Raw genomic sequence first — 20,893 nt, forward strand, 5'->3', positions numbered from 1 at the left:
TAGGGGATGTACTCCCATGGGAAATTGTTATTTAAACCACCACAGAAAAGGAATATTTCTTGATGGCAATATACATAGCTATTTCAAAACTGCCATGGTTTCATTTCTTTCAGATAACACATAGACAAGGTTAATTTTATTGAAAAATTTAAGTCATATGCCAAGATACCATAATGGTAGCCATTAACTTGGACCCTCTTTCACTACTGTCAGCTGAAATGAAGTATGTGATCAGTATTACATGATAGACAGCTGTTCAACACCTCCTATCCACTCTTCAGGCTACACTGGAAGCTTCTTGAGCAGAGCAGTTTAATCAACAAGAAGGAAACACCCGCTCCTTCCTAAAGAGGGTATGGAAACCATCCTCCTGAACAGTGTTTCCTCCAAATTTGATCTGAGTATCCACATTCCATTACACTCACTTGAAGAACAATATGACTATTCTCAATCTTCCAAATGTACTCTGGAGTAGTTTGTTTCACCTCCATCTTGCAGAGTTGTTCCCAGACTACTTGCTGGGACAACACTTGAAACTGTGTCCTCCGCACAACAGAAAGTCTTCAGGACTCTTCCCATCTACAAGAATCAATCCCAGAAACTGTCCAGTCTCTGAATCCCTCCCACATCTCCATGAAACAAACACACTAGCTTCAGAAAACCTCCAGGAGTATCACAAAATCATCTATACCAGCCCCAATACATAACCGCACATCCAATGAATCATACATTGAGTACATCCAGGGATGTTGTTACTGACTTTTTTATGTTGAGGAATTCTCCAGCTGAGATAGACAACAATACTCAAAAGCAAGAGGACATCCTTGTTGTAGTCATAAATTTTAAGTCTCATTTTCAGTAAGGCACAACAAGTGAGTGAGTAAGTAATGAGGAAGGACAAGGATAATGACAATAGATCACAGTGGCATTGATTCGCTACACAGGAAACTGGTGACTCAGAAAGGTTCCTCTTTAATTTCTATATAGCAGCCACCCCAAAATCATTGCTCACACTGGCCATCATTAATTTGTTGATTTCTTGAAGACATTCCAATAGGTGCAGTAGATCTTAAAAGAGTGGGTAGTGGTTTTATGGACTTGTTCCTCCACAGCACCCTGCAAGTAAAAGGCAATGAGGAAGCAACTGTGCACGTAATAGTGATATACTGAACTTTCAAGGCAGGAGTGAAGGGGACGAAGCATGAATGTACAACCTAATGAGATGAGATGATCAACTCTCTCTGAAGTCAGTGGGAATCTTTCTATTAACTTCAATGAGAGTTCAATCAAACTCTAAAGGACAAAAGTAGAGCAGGTCAATAAGGCAGATTGTGGAAGTGCAAACAGGTTTTGAAGTATTCCAGAGTTGTTAATATTAAAAAGTATAGCAAATGAAATGTATTTCTGCAAAGTGCATCTGTATGCTCTGACTAGAGTATGTTTCCCAGGTATGAAAAGTGCCCTGGTCCCAGGCACATTTCTAGATCACTGTATCACAGGAGCAGCATAAAACATGTTACATTCTGATAGGCTACAAATGATCAGGGCAAAGAAACAGGTAATTTATACCACTAGAATACTGGGATACTCAGATTCCCACTGATCATGCACCATTCATTTTTATTTTGCTCTGTGGTTACTAAGCTCTATGTGACTATTATATTTTAGTGACTTATAAAAGAGAAAAAAAAAAGTAAAGAAACACAGGCACACACAGGCTTGACTCTTTCTTCAGTTAAATTTCTATCAGAGGGAAATCTCTATACTCTTCTAATTTTACAAGAAGGGGTCAGTTCTCCCTCTACAGCCCATGTGTTGAGGGGATGCATGGATCCTTCTTTTCCCTTCCATATAATCATTCTATTCAAGTCTCCACATCTCTTCCCCCACTCTCTTCAATTCCAGTCCAAAACTGTCAGCTGATGTAGCATGAACTGCTAAGGAAATAGAAAAATATTTCAAATTTCTATGATGGGATTCTTTTTTAGGTGATAAAAACTCACTGGTATCTAGCCCTATCTGTGCTCAGGGCAACATCTATTATGACCATGTTGGAACTGAGGAGGAAGAAAATACATAGTAAGCAGAATAAAGCGCTTTTGAGGTCCAGCATCTGGTTATCTAATAGAGAGAAGAAATACTTTCATAGATCAATAAGGAAACTTTTTTAATAACAGTAAACATTTCTTTGCCCTGGTTCAAACTATGAATTGGAGTTAGAAATGTCAGAATTCTAAATACTTTGCATTTACTAAGTCATACTCATCAGATGCTTTCCTATAAAAATATTACATTTAACTTTCACCATTCAATAAAGTGAATTGCATTCATCAATGACTTGAAATGTGTTGCTAAATATAAAATACTTAGCGCTTAGGTACACAGCTTTTCATTATACTAACTTCTGCAATAATTATAAATCTTGCTTGTTGCTCATCCTTCATTCCTCCTCCCTCCCTTCCCAACTCTCCTTTTTTTGTAATTCGTTTCAAGTAACTAAAACTGGGTGCAGAGCAACTAAACAATTATCTAGGATCAATTCCAAAGAAACAGTTGAGGAAAACACAAGTATGCTTTATGAGATTCCACTGGGAGGAAAGTTTATTTTTACCTGATTTGTTAGACACCCATATAATTGCCTCTGATGAGATGTGGCTCGTATTTCCTACTGCAATTGTTAATGGAATCTGCCACAAGTAGCTGCAAGACAAAGGAGGGGGAATCTAAGAACAAAAATACTGAACTGATTCTTCTCACAGCAATCAGGGATCATGTCAAAGAAATCAAAACACAATTTCAGTAGCAGTGTAAAGATGTGGATTCTAACAAATTACTTTGATTTTGAAATGCATTTGCTATTAGCAATAAAACAATGAAAAAGTCATTCACCTTAAAAAAAAAAAAACCTATATTTTACATTGTTCACAGACTATCACCACATGAGGACGTTTTTAGTAAGGTTTTCCTAATTTAACAAAATGATTCATAAAAAAGGAAATAGTGATTTCCCATAGAAATAACACTTTTTTACATTTACTTATAGAACCTCCAGGTAAAACATGCTTTGATTTATAGGGACTCAAAAGTTTAAAAATAACATACTCTTCTAGCAACTACTTAAAAAGCTATGATGGGCTTTCATAGCTGCTGGTTTATAAAAACAAAATGAATGGGATGGATCTCCACTTCTTTGCACCATTTATTATCACTTATATGTATGCAAACTGGACAAAACGTGGATTTGGAGATATGCTGGTGTAATCAGACCCCAACTTCCTTACGGGGTATCACAAATGCTTTCTCATTTGGAATAAATGTTATAATTAATCTAAAACTTTTATATAACATCTTTATCGCAATAACAGAAATTGACTGTATGATGTCAATCTTTTGGGAAAGAAGGATGAATTGCTGCGTGTCTTCTATCATCACCTCTATACCTGAACTCTCAAAAGTATCATTTCACCAGCCAGTGAAGGAACAGGCATTCCCTCACAGGCCTGCCATGTCATTTTGTACACCAGTCAAGGGGAAGCACTCAATAATGCTACAGGTGGTATCTTTGTCTAGGGTGTGTGTACATTTAAGCAAGGCAGCATGGCAAGAGAATGGTCCCAACTCAGGCACACTGTACACTTTGATACTAAATAACTATATAATTTCAGACTAAATTAAAATGGTGCAAGGGTGAGTGTGGGCAAGTCTTGATGCCTGCATCGGCCTCTCTCCTGCTAGTACACAGCACTGCAAAACTAGCCTATAGTACTAAAAAAAAATAGGTCTGTTCCTTTCCACTTACCCAGAAGCCTGCTCTACTGAACTACAAACACCACCCAAATGTCCCACAGCTGCAGTCAACACTGCTGGTTGGCAAGGGTTGCCTTGCAGGGCTTGCTTTGCTGGCCTCACCTGGGGGCTGGGGGACGGAGAGACCCCTGCACTGCTAGCCCTGCTGCTACACTGGGCTCCCGGCTCCCCACCCATTTGCAGAGAGCTCCTCACACACACAGGTGTTGGCAGCCCTCAGAACAGAACCGCATGTGCTGGGAAACAATTGGGCATAACGCAGTGATTCAGCAGAGAGCCAGAGATATCTGGAAAACTGTAGAGCCAAAAGAGCTATGAGTGACACTAGAAAGAAAACATGGCATTTATTGCCATATGGGAGAAGAAAAAATTGTCCCATGTGATTTTGTGTTCTCTGAATGTTGGTATCATGACACACTAGGAAAATGATTAGATTTATTCATGCACTGAAGACACACTCCACATGAGCACATGCTCTGGCAGACACTTTTTGGATAATTAAGCTGTGGCATTTGAAAATGCTACTGCCTTTATCAGTCTGCCCACTCCTTGTGCTGGACATTATCATCCTCCATAGCACAGTCAGCATAAAAAGATGTCCCCTGGTGCACTAGCTTCTCAGTTCTCGGTCTGGGGTCTTCACACAAAGTCACCTTCATTGTTGGCTTAACTAATATTCTGGACTGTGAACTGGAGTAATGAGGTGAAAACATGTATTGTGTCCTGCTGGTTCTGCTACAATGGCAGTAACTTCTGGGTTCGACAGGTGAGGGCAGTCGGGACATGCTGTGAAGTGAGGCACTGGAGAATATTCACTACTCTCTTAAATACATTATACCTTACTAAGACACCCACCCGTGTTTTAGAGTCTGTTCAAAAAACTATCTAGAAAATAGACCATCTTTAAAAACACACCCAGTTCTAAATACTCGCTCTCCAGAATGAAAAAGATGCTGGAAAACAGTGATCAAGAAAAACGAGGCAAAATTAAGCATAAAGCTCATACATTATTTGAAAGAATAGGAACTTTGGTATATGAAAAAACGAACAAACTGTATTTGCATGGTATTTTTATGACTACTGATATCAACCCCTACTGAAGAAACTGAACTGCAAAATAAAAGATACTGAGAGCTGCCTATGTAGCTGATTTAAACACATATATACACATACATAAATATTCATGTATGAACATATACATGGGCACCTGTTATTTTGAGAAGGAACTTCATATGAAGATATTTGGTACATTGCAATATCTATACATAGAAGAATTTTTTATTACCTCATATTATTTTATGTTACCTCCAATAGGTAAATCCTACTGAAATAAGGACACATCCTTCTCTGAAAGGTGATCTAGCTGTGGAACAGGAGTCATGCAAGCTACCCATCCTCAGAAAACACATTTCTTCAGTTAGGAAGATTAGTACTGGTAGATTTAACTTTTATCTCCCCAAGATGAGAGACCTCCTGATGTTCTCAGCACTCTCCAGAATCTCTCAATCTCATCCTCTTTGTTACTGGTTTACCAGGTGAGCCACAGATTTCCTTTTAATATACATCTCCAGAAACACAGTTTTCCTAATTTACTGCTGCTGTTCTCTGGATGTTCATCTGCTTTCTCCTTCCAGTCCTCTTCATTCTCAGCGAAACTTCGGCTGCTGTTGCAGAAGCAGCTGTGGCTAACTTTTTCATATATATGTTAGGGAGATGTATCTGGCTCACCTTTCAAGAATATGCATGACTTCTCCTACACACCATCTCTTAGTGATCTGTATGGACTGTGTTCTCCAAGTGTGACTACGAAAAAGCAAACTTTTCTTGCACTTTTCTATTGCACTCTTCTACTTTACAGAGAAAAGAGGAAAAAAGTGGCCTACTGGCCTGTTTTCCTCCTGCTTTGGCTGGGAGTATGGCAGATCTTTCATTTATTCTTTATATGCTATGAGCACCACCAATGTGCTCTCTGTATGTATTTGACCAGGGAAAAAAGCATCCCGTTCCAACTGGCCATCTGCTGCCTGCTGTGATAAACCAGATCCAGTGAAAATAAGAATCTAGCCTTGAGAGCCCAGTGACTAGGGCAGCAGGACTTGAAACAACCCATTTGGTCCTCCTACCCTCAAGAATACGTCTACAGGAATTAAATGCCTGTTCAGGTAGCACACTCTGCCCCTGGGTGCAATGGAGCTAGATAACAAACCGTGTGTATAATCTGGTCCAGATGTTGCTGAGCTTCAGAGACATCCACACACAATGTCTCTCTGGATACAAACCTGATCACCTTAACAGGGAGCTAAAGGCACACCCTTAATTGTGGGGAAACTAAGGGTTATTTCAGGAATTTAAGAAACCAGCTCTGAGAATGAGGAGGAGAGACATCCAGAATTGGAACATATATGGTAAATAAGAATTGTGTTGAACATAACACTGTTCATCCATAAATGTCTTAAAGAGATGTAGGAAGGTGGGATCTTGTTGAAGGGTAGTATAAATAAGCCTTGTACTGTTGATTTACAAGTGAGAACCTGTTAATGTGAAATAGTTAAATTTAGGTTGACAGGATAACATACACAATTAAAGGGAATGCCTTGGTGAATTGGTGCTTTCTGGGGTTTTTTTTGGTAGCACCACATCAGTGCATAATACTGAAGTGTGTTAGCATCTCCATTCAGCTTGAAGAATAATCAGAGGGATTTGTTTGATAAAGTAATATAATCTTGCATCTGCCAAGGTACTTGCAATACTAGAAGCCAGCTAATTATGCTATGCTTAGATTATATAGACTTCTATGTCTTGACTATTACATAATGACTACATAGCCAGTATTTTATACTTGCTCACTTTATATATCTACTTTAGCTCAATAAAAAAAAAAAAAAAAAAAAAAAAAAAAAGATCATATTTCACAGAATCACAGAACTGTCTAGGTTGGAAAAGATGTTGAAGATCATCTAGTCCAACCATTAACCTCACACTGACCATTCTCAACTACACCAGATCCCTAAGTGCTATGTCAGCTCTACTCTTAAATACCACCAGGGATGGGGACTCCACCACCTCCCTGGGCAGCCTATTCCAACACCTTACAACCCACTCAGAAAAGAAATATTTCCCAATACCCAGTCTAAACCTTCCCTGGTGCAGCTTGAGGCCATTCCCTCTTGTCTTGTCGCTTGTTACTTGGTTAAAGAGACTCATCCCCAGTTCTCTGCACCCTCCTTTCAGGGAGCTGTAGAGGGTGATGAGGTCTCCCCTCAGCCTCCTCTTCTCCAGACTAAACACCCCCAGTTCCCTCAGCCGCTCCCCGTACGACCTGTGCTCCAGACCCTGCACCAGCTTCGTTGCCCTTCTCTGGACACGCTCGAGTCATTCAATGTCCTTTTTGTAGTGAGGGGCCCAAAACTGAACACAGTCAGTTTTGTGATGATTACTTGCTTACGTCGTGACTTCCAACAAATAAGAACTGAGATCCTTTTGTGGGAAAATTCTGAGATCATAAATTATTAAGCAAACTTGCATGATGCCTCACATTTCTGCCTCTGATGAACAGTAATGTTGTAGTAACATTGGATTTTCAGTGGAACAATTATTTGGCTTCTTTGCAAAGAGCTATGCAAAGCCAAAAAAGGGCAGTAGTTTATTTCCTCTGCTGACAAAACAAAAATCTCAGGTCATTAAAAAAGAAAAGGCAAAGTTCCTGGAGTTTCATATTTTGCACACCACTTCAACTACTTTTTCACATTAATGAATGTTTTTGCCAAGATGTAAATCCATACGTTTCCCAGATTCATCTTCCCAATAACCACAATGGGCCATGCTTCCACCCACTGCCAGTAGTGAATACCACATTCTACCAGCAGCATTTCTCTTTTCTTCCCTGGATACAAAACTAAACAAAGAAGTTCAGCTATTCCTAGTCATTATTCACAGAACAATGAAGATATCTGCTCAATATCCAGAAGCTTATTATCCTTGGCTGCATTATAAAGAGTATACAAGTACTGTGTTGGCTTCATGTAAAGTGACAGAACCTAAAATACCACAGCAGAACTTGGCTTACCTACTTTTTGAATGGGAGAGGAAGTGAACAACCACATCCCTCTCTCTATACTTCTGCTTTTACAGACCTCTGGTTTAAAGACTCCTAATCTATCCTGCTGTTCTTTATACAGAAAATATACTTAATCCTTCTTATTGTCCACCTCTATATTTTTTCTATTTTTTCCAGGTTAGAAAGCCAGGCCTGCCCTCAGTACTTTGAAGGTATGTCTACCATGGATTAAGAGTGGTATAATTATTTTCTCTTCTACACTCTTTATGCTATTTTCAATGCTCCTTTCCTACTAATCCCTACTGTTTAATTTACTTGTTTGACTGTGTCTGGACACTGAGCTGATAGTTACAGAACGTTACCTACTACAATTCCAAGATCTCTTTTCTGAGAGAGAATAGTTTCTTCAGAACTCACCATTGAGCATCTAAATTAGGACCAGTTTCCCCACATGTACCACCTCATTATCAACATTAAGCTTCACTGGTCATTTTATCACCATGTCAATCAGCACTGAGGATACTTCTGTAATCTTGGTAATTAACTTTTTTTTTTTTTAATTACCCTCACAGATCTCCTATTACCAGAAAACTCTGTCACCTTACTCTTCCATGCCCTTTCTCACATGACTGAATAGGAAAAATGCCAGTACAGGTTTCATAAGAATTTCATGGACCTCCACTGAAAAAATTAACTATTTAATTTCTCACTTTTTGCTTTTATTTCTTCACTGAGATCTTCCCTCTTATCCAGGTACAGATTACTTTCTCTAGGAATCTTTAATGAGGAAGCTGAACCTCAAAAATACATAAAGAACAGTTAAAATGACAAGAGGCTAGATACTTCTAGATATAGAAGATGTCTATTAATAGTCTGTGATTATATGCTTAGCTAGGAAAGAGTAGAACCGTGACAAGGTGGAAGAACAGAACAATGTACAGACCTTAGAAAAAAAATTACTATTTTTTAGTAGATCTAGCAACAGAAGAAGGGACAAAATTTAAATGCTATGCACAAAAGCAAATTAGGTGATCTGCCTCTTAGCAGATATAAAAAGCATAATTATTTTAAAATGTAGTGGCAATCATGAACTTAAATCATAGAATGTTTTAGGTGGGAAGAGACCTTAGGAGATACAGACCTCTGCTCAAATGTGCTAACAGCACAGGAAAAGAGTTTCATTGTAGGTAGAATATGAGATCAGAGGAGGATACACAGGCTGTACATTCAGTGGCATCACACAAATTCAATCAAGTCAAATGGGGCAAATGATTTGCCATCTGCTTTTTTTCCTAATCCCTCCCATTGCAAAGCAGCTACAGAACTACTTTCAGAGAAGCTGAACACCGAAAGCTCTATGTACCTTCAAACAGCTTACTAGGCTAAGAATTGAAATTGTGAGTTGTCTAAATTATCACAGGCTGGAAAAACAGAAATCATGTACCCATCAGCTCACACTGGTGAAATCTCAACCACCATTCTTTTGTGACTCAGTTTCTCTGGGCTAAATTCAGTTGTGCAAGGTGGTGTCAAATGAGATGCCATGGGGTAAATGAGACATCTGCCATGGGTTATAAGGTATGGCAGAGCACCTATGGATGCTCCTGCCCATGCAGTGGCAGCACAAGGTCAAGTGAGATACTTGAAGACACCTTCAATGGGACCAGTCACCTGTGCAAGCAACTAAAGGGGCCTCTCCATCCACTCCATGTTGACAATGATACCTTCCATAATTAAATGTGAGTTTCCCAAGGAAACTTTTCATTTCTATCTGAAAAAGGCAAATTTTCAAAACAAAGTTGCCTGCAAGAAAGACAAGGCTTCAGCACAGACTTTCAAATATTTTAAAACAGGCACTACTGAAACATTTTATAACTACTGTTTTAAAATAAAACTTCCAGTTTGCTGATTCAAACTGAATTTCAGTTGGAAATACAAGTTAATTGAAGGGAGAAGTTAAAAAGAGTGAAACTGAAATGTAAGGTACTGAAAATACAGAATTGAAATAAATGTTCTAAACCAATTTTTCCCCAATTTTTGCTTTGATTTTTGTCCTGATTCAGTACAGGCAAATGTTTTGATATGCTGAAAATTTCTGTGGGATGGGAATCCATTTCTTGCTCATCTGTAACACTTACTAATCTTTGTAAAGTATTTTGAGAACATAAAAATCTAAGACTTCATATCACTGAAGGATATGATTAAAGCTATTTAACACAGAGATAAAGTGAGGCATAAAAATAATTTAAGAGTAAAAATGATAAAAAGAAAATCCAAGGGTAAAACTGACTGGTTAAGACACCTGCCACCTTGTTTTAAACACCAGAACTTAATATCCAAAATGCCAACTCTGTCTCTTCAGTTAAAGATAAAAACCTGGTACATCCAGAGTGGCTGAAGCTGAGAAACAGGGAGCAAGGATTCCTTGGCATTAGTTTCCCAGTCTCAGCTCTCCAGAGAGAGAATGGTGAAATTTCATGTACACAGGGACGTATGCTTGGGTGAGCAGCGCTCAGCCTGAGGAGAAGACACCTTCCAAGTATGGCCCTTGCCAACAGTGATGATTCTCTGATTAGGTTAGGATGCTGACAGGGGCATTTCTCACCAAGGGAATACCTTGTTATGAGCCATCTGCATGAACTCATGTTGTTGGGATTTTAGAGACAAAGAACATGAAAGCAATGTAATGAGAAAATGTGACCTTTTGGAAAGCAAGTAATCTTACAGAATTAAATAAAAACTGAGAATTAAGGATTCTTATTTTTATTTCAGTTGCATACTTGGCTGATCTGCAGAAACATATATAGTGGTCAGTAAAAGAAGCCTTTAGCTGCATGGCTGCAAATGTTTCTGGCTAATAACCTTATAAAATAAAGGGCACAGAAAGTTGATAACATGAACTAACCAAAGGATAGTGTGAAATTTTGACATTAAATCAGTATAGCAGGAAGAGAAATCTCATTTCTGCTCCTTGCCACGACAACTGCAATTTCTGTTAGCAAGGCAAAAGAAGGCCTTTGTTTTCATTGAATTTTGAATATTAAGATAGTGGAAGGTTCAAAGATAAATTGCTACTGGAAAACCTGAATCTACAAAATTACAAGCCTTGCTGCCATGATACCTGGAAGCATTTACTCTGAGGCTGAGAGCACAAGTAGACATAAGGTGGTCAGTGGGAAACAAGTGGAAGTTGCTGAACAGCACAACAGTTTTAGAGCTTCCTACTACAGAAAGAGATTATACATGAAGCAGAACTCAGCAGTACCAGGGTAAAATTTTGTAAGCCACCCTTTCTCGAGAGATTGTGTTGGGAAAGGTAATTTAAAAGCATCATAAAGATTTTCCCAGGTTATTAGACAGTACAGTATCTCATTCAGTAAAGAATATTTCAGGTTCCAGGGGAAGCTCATATGAGTATCACAGGAAATCTCATACTTTTATTAAGTGTGATTCTACAAAGTGTTAGTTCTGTTTAATGGATAAGAAGACTACAATATACTCATGTTATGAATATCATTCTTGCAAGACTGAAGAATACAGAGATTTCATTAGTTTTAATATGTGCCAGTAAAGTGATTGTAGGCTGTGCCCAGAGGCACAACACAACAGAAGAGGATGTTATTCCCACTCTCACAAGTATTACACCTTCTACGCTGAGTCAGGATGTCAAGGGATTCCTTGTACCCCGTCAGCATAGAGGATGGCAATTAGGAAAGGAAGATTTCACTGACTTTGTAGCGAAGACAAATACAAGATGAAAAATAGATAAAGGAGACCAATTTTAAATAACTGAGATAAACTGAGCACAGCTTGGAGGTATTCACTGGTCATCTGCATATGCCCAATATGATCTTAATTCCTATGTTCAGAGAGAGAAGTAGTTTAATGCAAGCAACAATGAGAAACAGGTGAAAAACACTGGTAAAGGTAACTGATTAAATTGGATTTCCCTACAAGTGAGATGAAAAGGCAGACAATAGCAGACTTTTTAATCAAGTAAGAAGTTGCAGTTAGCAAACTTGAATTCAGAAAGGACAGCACTTAGGTTTTATTAACTACAGAAGGCCTGCTGGTGTCTGAATTGGACTTCCACAAGTTCTGCAGAACTGTCTGCAGTGAGGAAATGAAGGGAGCAGGACACAGTGAGTGTGCCACACACCACATTAATTGTGGGATGCATACAAACGGTTTGTTGGACGTTGGTCTGGAAAAGAGTCTTTTAGTCTTTAGTCTGGAGAAGAGGAGGCTGAGGGGAGACCTCATCACACTCTACAACTACCTGAAACGAGGTTGCAGAGAGCTGGGGTTGAGTCTCTTTAACCAAGTAGTAAGCGATAGGACAAGAGGGAATGGCCTCAAGTTGCCCCAGGGAAGGTTTAGACTGGATATCGGGAAGCATTTCTTTCCAGAAGGGGTTGTTAGGCGTTGGAATGGGCTGCCCAGGGAGGTGGTGGAGTCCCCATCCCTGGAGGTGTTTAAGAGTCGGGTCAACATCGCGCTGAGGGATCTGGTGTAGTTAGGTTATGGTTGGTTATGGTCAATGTTAGGTTAATAGTTGGACTGGATGATCTTCAAGGTCTTTTCCAACCCAGACGATTCTGTGATTCTGTGACTTGAGCAAAATGAGGAAAGGAAATGGTGCTAAGGTTGGGATCCTAGAGTTCCAGGTGTTTTGCCCTCACCCAAGACTAACAGACTGTCCAACAAGAAAAAGGTAAGCTAAGGCAAAAAAAGGGACAGTGACGTTAGTAACTAACTACATGATCAAGTAGAAAAAATTTGAAAGAAAAAGACTGTGAAAGCATTTACACCAAGATCATTCTGGGCTGTGCTGGGCAGAGGCATTTCCAGCCCCTTTACAAAAGCAAGGTAAGAGTTTGGACTTTGGTGGACTCTGTTGAATTAAACAGTGCTCCAGTCTTTACAGAGCTCTATCTGACTGCAATAAAGACTGTATTTTTTTCATCCACGAGTCCAGGGTGCCATGTAATATACATGTATTATTGTCTAAAGCAGACAAAACTGCAACGGAGGCACACGTTACTCAGAAATTAATGGTCTTCATGTTACCATCTACACTCAACAGTGTCAAAACCTAGCTTTTTGTATCAGTTTCTTCTTTCTAATTAATGCCTTGCCTATAGAAGAATTCCACTTTTTAATTAGAGCAACCTACCAACCAAAACAACCCAATGGGGCCAGCTCTTGATAGGTGCTGCCAGGAACAGAATGGCTTGACCATCTGGTGGATCTGAACGGGCTCCACACCTGAGGTGTCAGTCTTTAAAGAGTACTGCAAGTTTTTAATCGAAGTGAACTTAATAGATGCCTCATAGATTAACAGAAATCAATTTGTAGAGCAGTCTTGCCTTTTAACCACTAACATTTATCTACTCTGAAGTTTTTAAAGTCTCTGATTGGATGTATAGTTGGATCCACCTAATATACATTTCAGAGGGAAGCAAAACTTGGGGATTTGGAAGGTATTTGGAATTGTGGGCCTATTATAACTCTGAATACAAATTATGCTTGGCTGCACACATGGAGGGAACTACATCTTTATCGTTGGGAGAAATATTTAGGATTGCATAACAGAGTGACTAGGAAAAGCTTATATTCTAGTCTTGAGAGATGCTAGCACTTCTGAGATGACTTGCTTCTGATGGTAAGCCTCTTTATTTGCAGTTCTGCCTCAATACAGCTGCTAATGTTATATATTTGTCTATTATGTATGTTTTAATTTAGAAACTCATCTTAAAAAAGACAATCATATTGGTATATTCTAAAATAAGGGTTGACAGCTGCTTCTAAGAACAACTGTTTCTAGGAAGATCATGGACCATTTGGGCTTTTTCTAAGTATCTAAAATACAAAGCTATAGAGGGAAAAATGTTCTGAGTGCTGGAATGCATTTGAGAGGCATGTATTTTAATACAATCACTGACATATCATCTGTAGTCAGAACAGTGATTAACATGTTTAACAGCAATGTATTACAGATGGGGATTTTGTGGTTTTCCTTTACTCAGACCTAGTCCTAATTCTACCTGGATTTTACAACAATCTTTGCAATAGTTTTCAGCAATAAGTAATGTAAATTTTTTTGGAGTAAATTTTCAGCAATAAGCAATGTAAATTTTCAACAATTTACATTCTTCAGGAGTCTTATGCCAAATATAATGCCCTTCCCAATGCAATGAAATCACATAGTCTAGCCATAGGAAAAAGGCTTCAGTACTGCAACAGCAGCAATAGCATGAAAGAGCCCGTGTATGGCTCTGCACTTTGGGACTGCCTTAAAATGACAGCATGCATATTCTGTTCAAAAACAGCTGTATGTCTTCAGCCATCCCATATAAACCTCACTCTTCTTTGGTCTGATTGCTTTTTTAAGGGTGAACACAAGATAATTTAAATGTTAATTTGAATTAAATTACCCAATTTGAAAAGAAAAAAAACTGCATTGTCTGATAATAATATAATATTATCTGATTATAATTATCTGATTACTAAATCTTCTACAAAGTTCTGTGTAATTTTAGCTTAAAATTTCATACCAAAATAAATGATAAATCAGGAGGCTATAAATATTATGGGGCTCTCCAGAACTGATTCATTTCAGTTTCAGTGTTAGCAGAGTACCTTACTAAATTTAGAAAAATATTGTGGGCAAAGAACAAATACTACAAATTTTTTGTCAGTACATGGTGGGTTTTTTTTTTTCTCCCTGCCTATAACACGACTTTTTTACACTAAAACACAAAAGGCTTCGTTTTCCAAAGTGACAAGCAATTTTGGGTGCTGAGTCAGAGATGGATAGAAAGACGCTGCATTTAAGCAGTATTAAGTGCCTATTCTAACAGCTGCCTCTTTACTGTCCAACAAAGGCTCTTAATCTCTCCGGCATCCTCTGTTCTGTCTTGCACCAGTGCAAAACATCCTTGCAGAATTGCACACATGGTGCTGATCATGCACATCCCATCTCTGTGGTGTTCTTTAGCCACGAGCATAGTCCCTTGACTACAGAGTGTAGATCTGAGATTTCTCTGAAAGAGTGGAAGGATGTGTTATGGGCTGAGAAGGGAACCCCTACTAGGAATAAGAGTAGCATTTTAGCTATGCTTACAGTCCTCCAATATGTTCTCAGAGACCTACACCAAGCATTTTTCAGTGTATTCCAATGTTCAGTTTTGTTTTTTCCTCATAATACTGTGAATTTGAGATAGATTAAAATGTAATTCCCATGATAGTTTCTCTTTCTTCAGTAAACTTCCCGAAAAAGTCCCCCACCAAAGTATCTTGTCCATAAAAGCTGAGATGCTACTATTGAGCGTGAAGGCTCACATACAGAGAGATAAGGAAAAGAAAGCAAAAGAAAGAAAAGGCAAAAAAAGGAAGCACATCAGTAGTTTCATCCTCTGATCCACAGTGGGGAATCAACATCTCTGATTTTTACAAAGCCGACAAAATATTATATTTATCCACCTTCATCCTTCCCATTACCTTTGCCTCTGCAAAATGCTGTTTGGGCTTTCCCCCATCTGCTCTTTACTTCACTAAAGCTCCCATCTTAACCCACCTCCATTTCCCTGGTTCTCTGCCTATGCCAGCTACACAACTTCAATGCTCCCCACTCCCACTCATGTCTGCGCCCTGCCACACAGCCTTCTCTTTCCCTCCTCCTGTGTCTCAGGCTGCTCCCCACCAGCACTGCTGCCCTGGTTCTCCTCTTTGCCTCCCCACCTCACTCTGAATTAAAACACAGTGCTGTTCTCAAGTACATGCTCCTTCCCTCACCATGAAATTGATGTAATTAGAGTTAATTAACTAGTTTGGGTATCTAGCAATTCCTGAGAGCTAGTATTAGCAAATAAGATGAGGAAAGTGACACAGTCTGCAGTGATAATAAAATACAGCAGCAGCTTTTTCCTGTCACCCTAACTTCTGTCAGGATATGAGTGTTGCCACCACACAGAAAGCAATGACACAATACACCAATTTTGTTTTCTTTAGCATTCTGCAAATTCTATCACTGAAAGTTGCCAATATCCTGCACGCCACAACATCCTGGAATTTTGCATAGTGAGAAGTGTTTCTTGCAAACAGAAGCCCTGAAGTGGTTTTGGAAATAAAGTATTAAATTACAATTGACATTTCTGAGATCTTTGCTAGCAGCAAAGTCTTGCAGAAGGGACATCAGCACAGATACATGCAGCAGTAAATTTAAGAGCACCTCCTATTCTGATTTAATATTAATGCAACAATCAGAAGAGCCTTTAAAAAACAGAAAGGCATGACAGAAGACTGGGGACTTTCTAGCAGCTTTTACAGGAAGAAAAAATCTTATTGCGGTAGGCAGTGCACAGCACAAGTATTGGGCTGGCAAACACCAGCACCCAAGAGCAAAGGCACTCCTCCGCCCGCACCTCTCCAGGGCAGGCTGGCTTCCTCTAGGTCACTTGCAGAAGTAGCTCTTCTGCCTGCTCGCCCAGAGGAGCTGCACTCTGCACAGCACCATCCTCTCTCAGGCTGCCGGGGTTAAGGACTGTCCCTATCCACAGCGAAGGACAAAATCTATTGGTGTCATAGAGCTGCCCTCCAGTAAACACCAGTGTACATGTAAAGAGAAGAACTTCCCCACACTTTTTCACTCAGTCCCTGCTTGACCTGCAAAAAATCTGGTTAAATTAGTGTCTGGCTGTGTTCACGCACAGTTCTGTGCTCCACTAAGGATTCTTGATTTTTTAATCTCATTCCTGATAATTCCATTTCCCCTGTGCCTAATACCAGCACCTTCCCCTTCCTGAGCCCATTCCCTTCATCGTTACTATAGCTGATCTAGAGGCACTCAGGTCAGTCAAGATGAACCAGGGCATCATATCTACTCCCTAGGTAGCAACACAAAATTGTTTCTAGTAGAAATGCTGATATAAGCATAATCTTTCAGGTACAGTAAAGATGAAAAGCATAACTAGAAAACACTCAAAGGACATAAGAAACAGGAAGATTAGTGGATATTTCCCAGAGACAGGGAAGTAAGTACTTCTTTTTCTATTTTGTTAGCCTTTTTTCCTCAGCTTATGGAACAATATTTGTCCATATTACGGTCCTTTTTATTACATAATTAATACCACATATGCTACATTATTCCACAATTGCCCTACGATGATCTCAAAGATACTTAGTGTTCCCCTTGCGCTCCAAACATTTTGTTTTTGTGTTTAACCAGCTCCTCAGCTGATAAGTGGGCAGAGTAAGTTCCCCATCACTGCTCAAGTGATAAAGTCTTACAAATAAGTAAGAATACACATGGCAATATCCAAACACAGCTACACTTTTATATTCAAATAATTATCAGTAAAGGGACAGGCACAGCCCTTTTTCTGCAAAGCCTGAATAAATAAGCTTTGTGTAGGAAATTCCGAACAGACTTGAAGAGAAATAAAATTCTGCAGTTAATCATTCATCTTGGAGCAGAGTGACTGCTGAGCAGTTCTGCTGCCCATTGTAAAGCCTTTCAGTTGTAAATACTACATGGTGTTAGACCCATGAGTCTGTACAGCTCTACTTTAGCTGGTCATGTCTCTGGCTTGCACCATTTGACCATTTTCCCTAGTCCAGCCCTGCGAAGAAAGGCACAGAGGATTACCACACTGCAGCACGCATGAATACCCTGTCCATATCCCAATTTGTTACCTCTTCCCTTTTTTCTCTTTCCTCACAGCTAGCTGTGTTCAATGCCTAGCAAGACATTCCCCTTTAGGGTATTATCATGAACAAGCAAAGATTAGCTACAGAAACTGCATGCATGATAAGAACAGTATACAGGTGAATACCTCAGCAACATGGACTTAATTATTTTGATAACATTGGAAAGGTTATTTCTCCACTTTTGAAAAGACAAGCTCTGTGTATTTTTAAAAGGCAAAACTTATACCCATAAACAGAAAGCTTTGGTCTGCTCTTCAATACAGTATATAAAAGGTTTATGGATTTCATCAAAACTAATCAGTTTATTGTCTAGACCACAGATTATTTTTCATAAGATTTCTTTTGTCATATCTGTGAGCCATTCTTGTAATGATGGATGAGACTGGTGCCTTAAAATCATCATTTTCTCTGTCAGCAGGGAAACCCACTGAACCCTAACAGATGGAATATCACCTCCTCCCCTGTAGCCTTATAATGTAAGGGCATAATCCATTTTCACAGGGGTATACAGGAGTCCAGGATTGAACCTACACATAAGTAAAGGATTGTTATTTGGGGAAGAATATGAATTATACAGTTATTACAGGAGTTCTAAACTTTTGCTTGGATAAGCTGAAATCACTACTGAAACATTGTACCTATCACAGGCTTCGACATTCAAATCATAGCCAGTGATTTTGGCCCTTCTGAGGAATGGCATTCCTAGAAACGGTGTCTGTCACTGTTACTTTTATTTTCTCATAAAATGAGAACTATGGATCATGTGAAGGCGTAAGTGTCACGTATAATCTATGTTCAGTTTGTGAAGATGTGGAACTGTATACTTCTAAAATTTCAGGCTAAATGTTAGAGCTTGCCTGCCATACAGTTGATTCTGTGGACACAAAAAATCAGTTTATGTATGTATGGGCCCTGAAACATATTCTTCCGCATTTAGAGAGAGGAGTCCAACTGTACATGAGATGTGAAAATCAACTCTATGTAATCATTCTCTTCTGCAGCAGAATTAAAGACACAGTAATGGACTAGGGAGAACTAGGAGTAAAGCACTGCCAAAGGTATCACCAATTCTCACTTTTACCATTTATCACTTAGAAAAATCTGCTTGCTGCTTCCATATTCCTCTATATGATTTCAGAGAGAAAAATTAAATATGCTGCTTTACATTTCATTTTTAACAGTTAATTGCTGCATAAATACATAGCATAAAAAAAGCACAGACATTTTATAAAAGTAGAATGGTTCTGAAATATTCAGTTGTCTCTTTATTTGCATTTCTTACACAGCAGATACTCTGAAGTGCCTCTTCCGAAAGGAAAGCAAAGTTAAATTTGCCTAGAGAGGGTCCGAACGAGAAGTTTAAACTCCTCATCACTCTGAAGGCAATAGAACTGACGTTTATTGCTGTGCCATGCCAAACTACAGCCCCACCTCTGGATAACTAAAGACTATATGGCAGATGGATGCTTTAAGAGCATTCCCCGGAGCCTTCCAGTGCATATCATGTTGTCTGTTTAGATGATAAACTCCTGGAAAGGCCTGGACCTGTACATTTTTCTGTGTTTTGTGCAGCTCTACTCTTTATAGTGTTTAAAATGATCATCACGATTAATCCATAGATAAACCACCCTAAGGAAGCCAATGTTGCCTGCCCTGCAAGAGCACGGCCTCAAACGTGGCATAAATACCATTTGCTTCCCATTATTTACAGTGTCTGTTATGGTTCCCCAGGGAGCCATGTGTCCAACGCCTAATTCATGGGTCATGCAGGGGAGATGAGCACTGACTTTATTGGATTGTGAATTAGGCCACTGATACATAACACCCACAAAGCCTGCAGGCTGACATTATATACGTGTATATATGTATCTCTGTGCCTCCCACATCTACCTGTGCTATCAGGCTCCACTGAACATCAGTAAACCCTTGCTAAGGGTAGAAGGAAGGAAAGAATCCAGGTAAGAATCAGCCAGAACACTGCATTTTGCAATAGTTCTGAACATCTGTCAACACGCTGTTTCCATTCCAGTTACCACCCTGCTTTGTGTACCTGTACAAAAACTGGCCCCTTTGTATCACGTCATACAAACTTCAGCTCTTGCAATGTTAAAAACCAAGCTAATGTATCATGAATTACCAAATGATATCACATTAATGTGATTTTCCCTGTCTATTACTTTCATAATAATTGAAGCAATAGTGGTTTTTCCAATTAAAAAACCACCACCAAAAAACCCGAAAAAGATCTAGGTCATTGCTGATACAGACATTAAATTTATTTTCAGTATGTCAGTCTTGTTTTTCTACTTAATTTAATGTAGGGAAAGGACACTTAATGACACAGAGCCATTGTGCATACCAAGCCACATGTGCCTGTGGGCAGTGCACCAATGAATTACACGGTCACTGTTATAATACTCTAGACTCTATAACTAAGTCATAGAACTTTAATATAAATTGGTGGGTGATTTTTGAAAGGTGAATGGCATAGGTAAGTTTCACCTTCTGCTAAATATATACGACTCCTGTTCTCTGGTATTTATACTTACATAACATGACTTTCAAGTAACTTCAAGTGGCAAGTAGCAATTTACCTCCATCATCTAACTGGCTGGAGTAAACATCCTATCTGTAAAGCCTTCCTCAGGGAAGGAGATTCCTTCTCATTTGTGGTTAAAGGGACATGGACACACAGAGAAAAACAAATCCAAAGAGGGAAGAGGACAGGTAAGAAACTTGGCAAAGGACATACATAGAATATGTATTTTATTGCCTGTTACAACAGTAAATTCCTGGCAGGGCTTATGCTGATATCTTTCTCTGTGCTCACTATAGATCTAATTATTTCCAGTGTTTAAAATTATAATTGTGATAAAATCCGTAGACAAAATCTCCTAAGAAACCCAGCGTAACTTGCCCTGCTGGTATAGCATGCTACCCTTCCACATATACAAGATACAGTTTGAATTCTGAATTATTGTCACATATGAAAATAAAACTAAGTCTAATTCTCCCCTGTACTGGGTTTGCATGGCAAGGTTTTGGTAGTAGGAGTGCTACAGGGGTGGCTTCTGTGAGAAGCTGCTGGAAGCTTCCCCTATGTTCAACAGAGCCAATACCAGCCAGCTCCAAGATGGACCCACTACTGGCCAAAGCTGAGCCCATCAGCAACGGCAGTAGTGCCTCTGTGATAATGTATTTAAGAAGTGGGGAAAAAAACTGCTTAACAGCTATTGCAATCAGAAGAGAGGACTGAGAATATGTGAGAGCAACAATTCTGCAGAAACCAAGGTTTGGAGGAGGAAGGGGGAGAAGGGG

General features: G+C 39.2%; 1 protein-coding gene across 1 annotated transcript in view; it reads right to left on the reverse strand.

Annotated features, from left to right (window-relative positions):
- The window catches only part of TRHDE (thyrotropin releasing hormone degrading enzyme), a 213,418-nt gene that overhangs the window by 53,599 nt on the left and 138,926 nt on the right, over window positions 1-20,893 (reverse strand). The window contains exon 9 of the mRNA XM_026865004.1: window positions 2,612-2,700. Within this exon, the coding sequence (XP_026720805.1) occupies window positions 2,612-2,700 (89 nt within the window). The remainder of the gene's footprint in view (window positions 1-2,611; window positions 2,701-20,893) is intronic.

Source organism: Athene cunicularia (genome assembly GCF_003259725.1).
Source record: "Athene cunicularia isolate RWA chromosome 1 unlocalized genomic scaffold, athCun1 chr1_part2, whole genome shotgun sequence".
Classification (NCBI taxonomy): domain Eukaryota; kingdom Metazoa; phylum Chordata; class Aves; order Strigiformes; family Strigidae; genus Athene; species Athene cunicularia.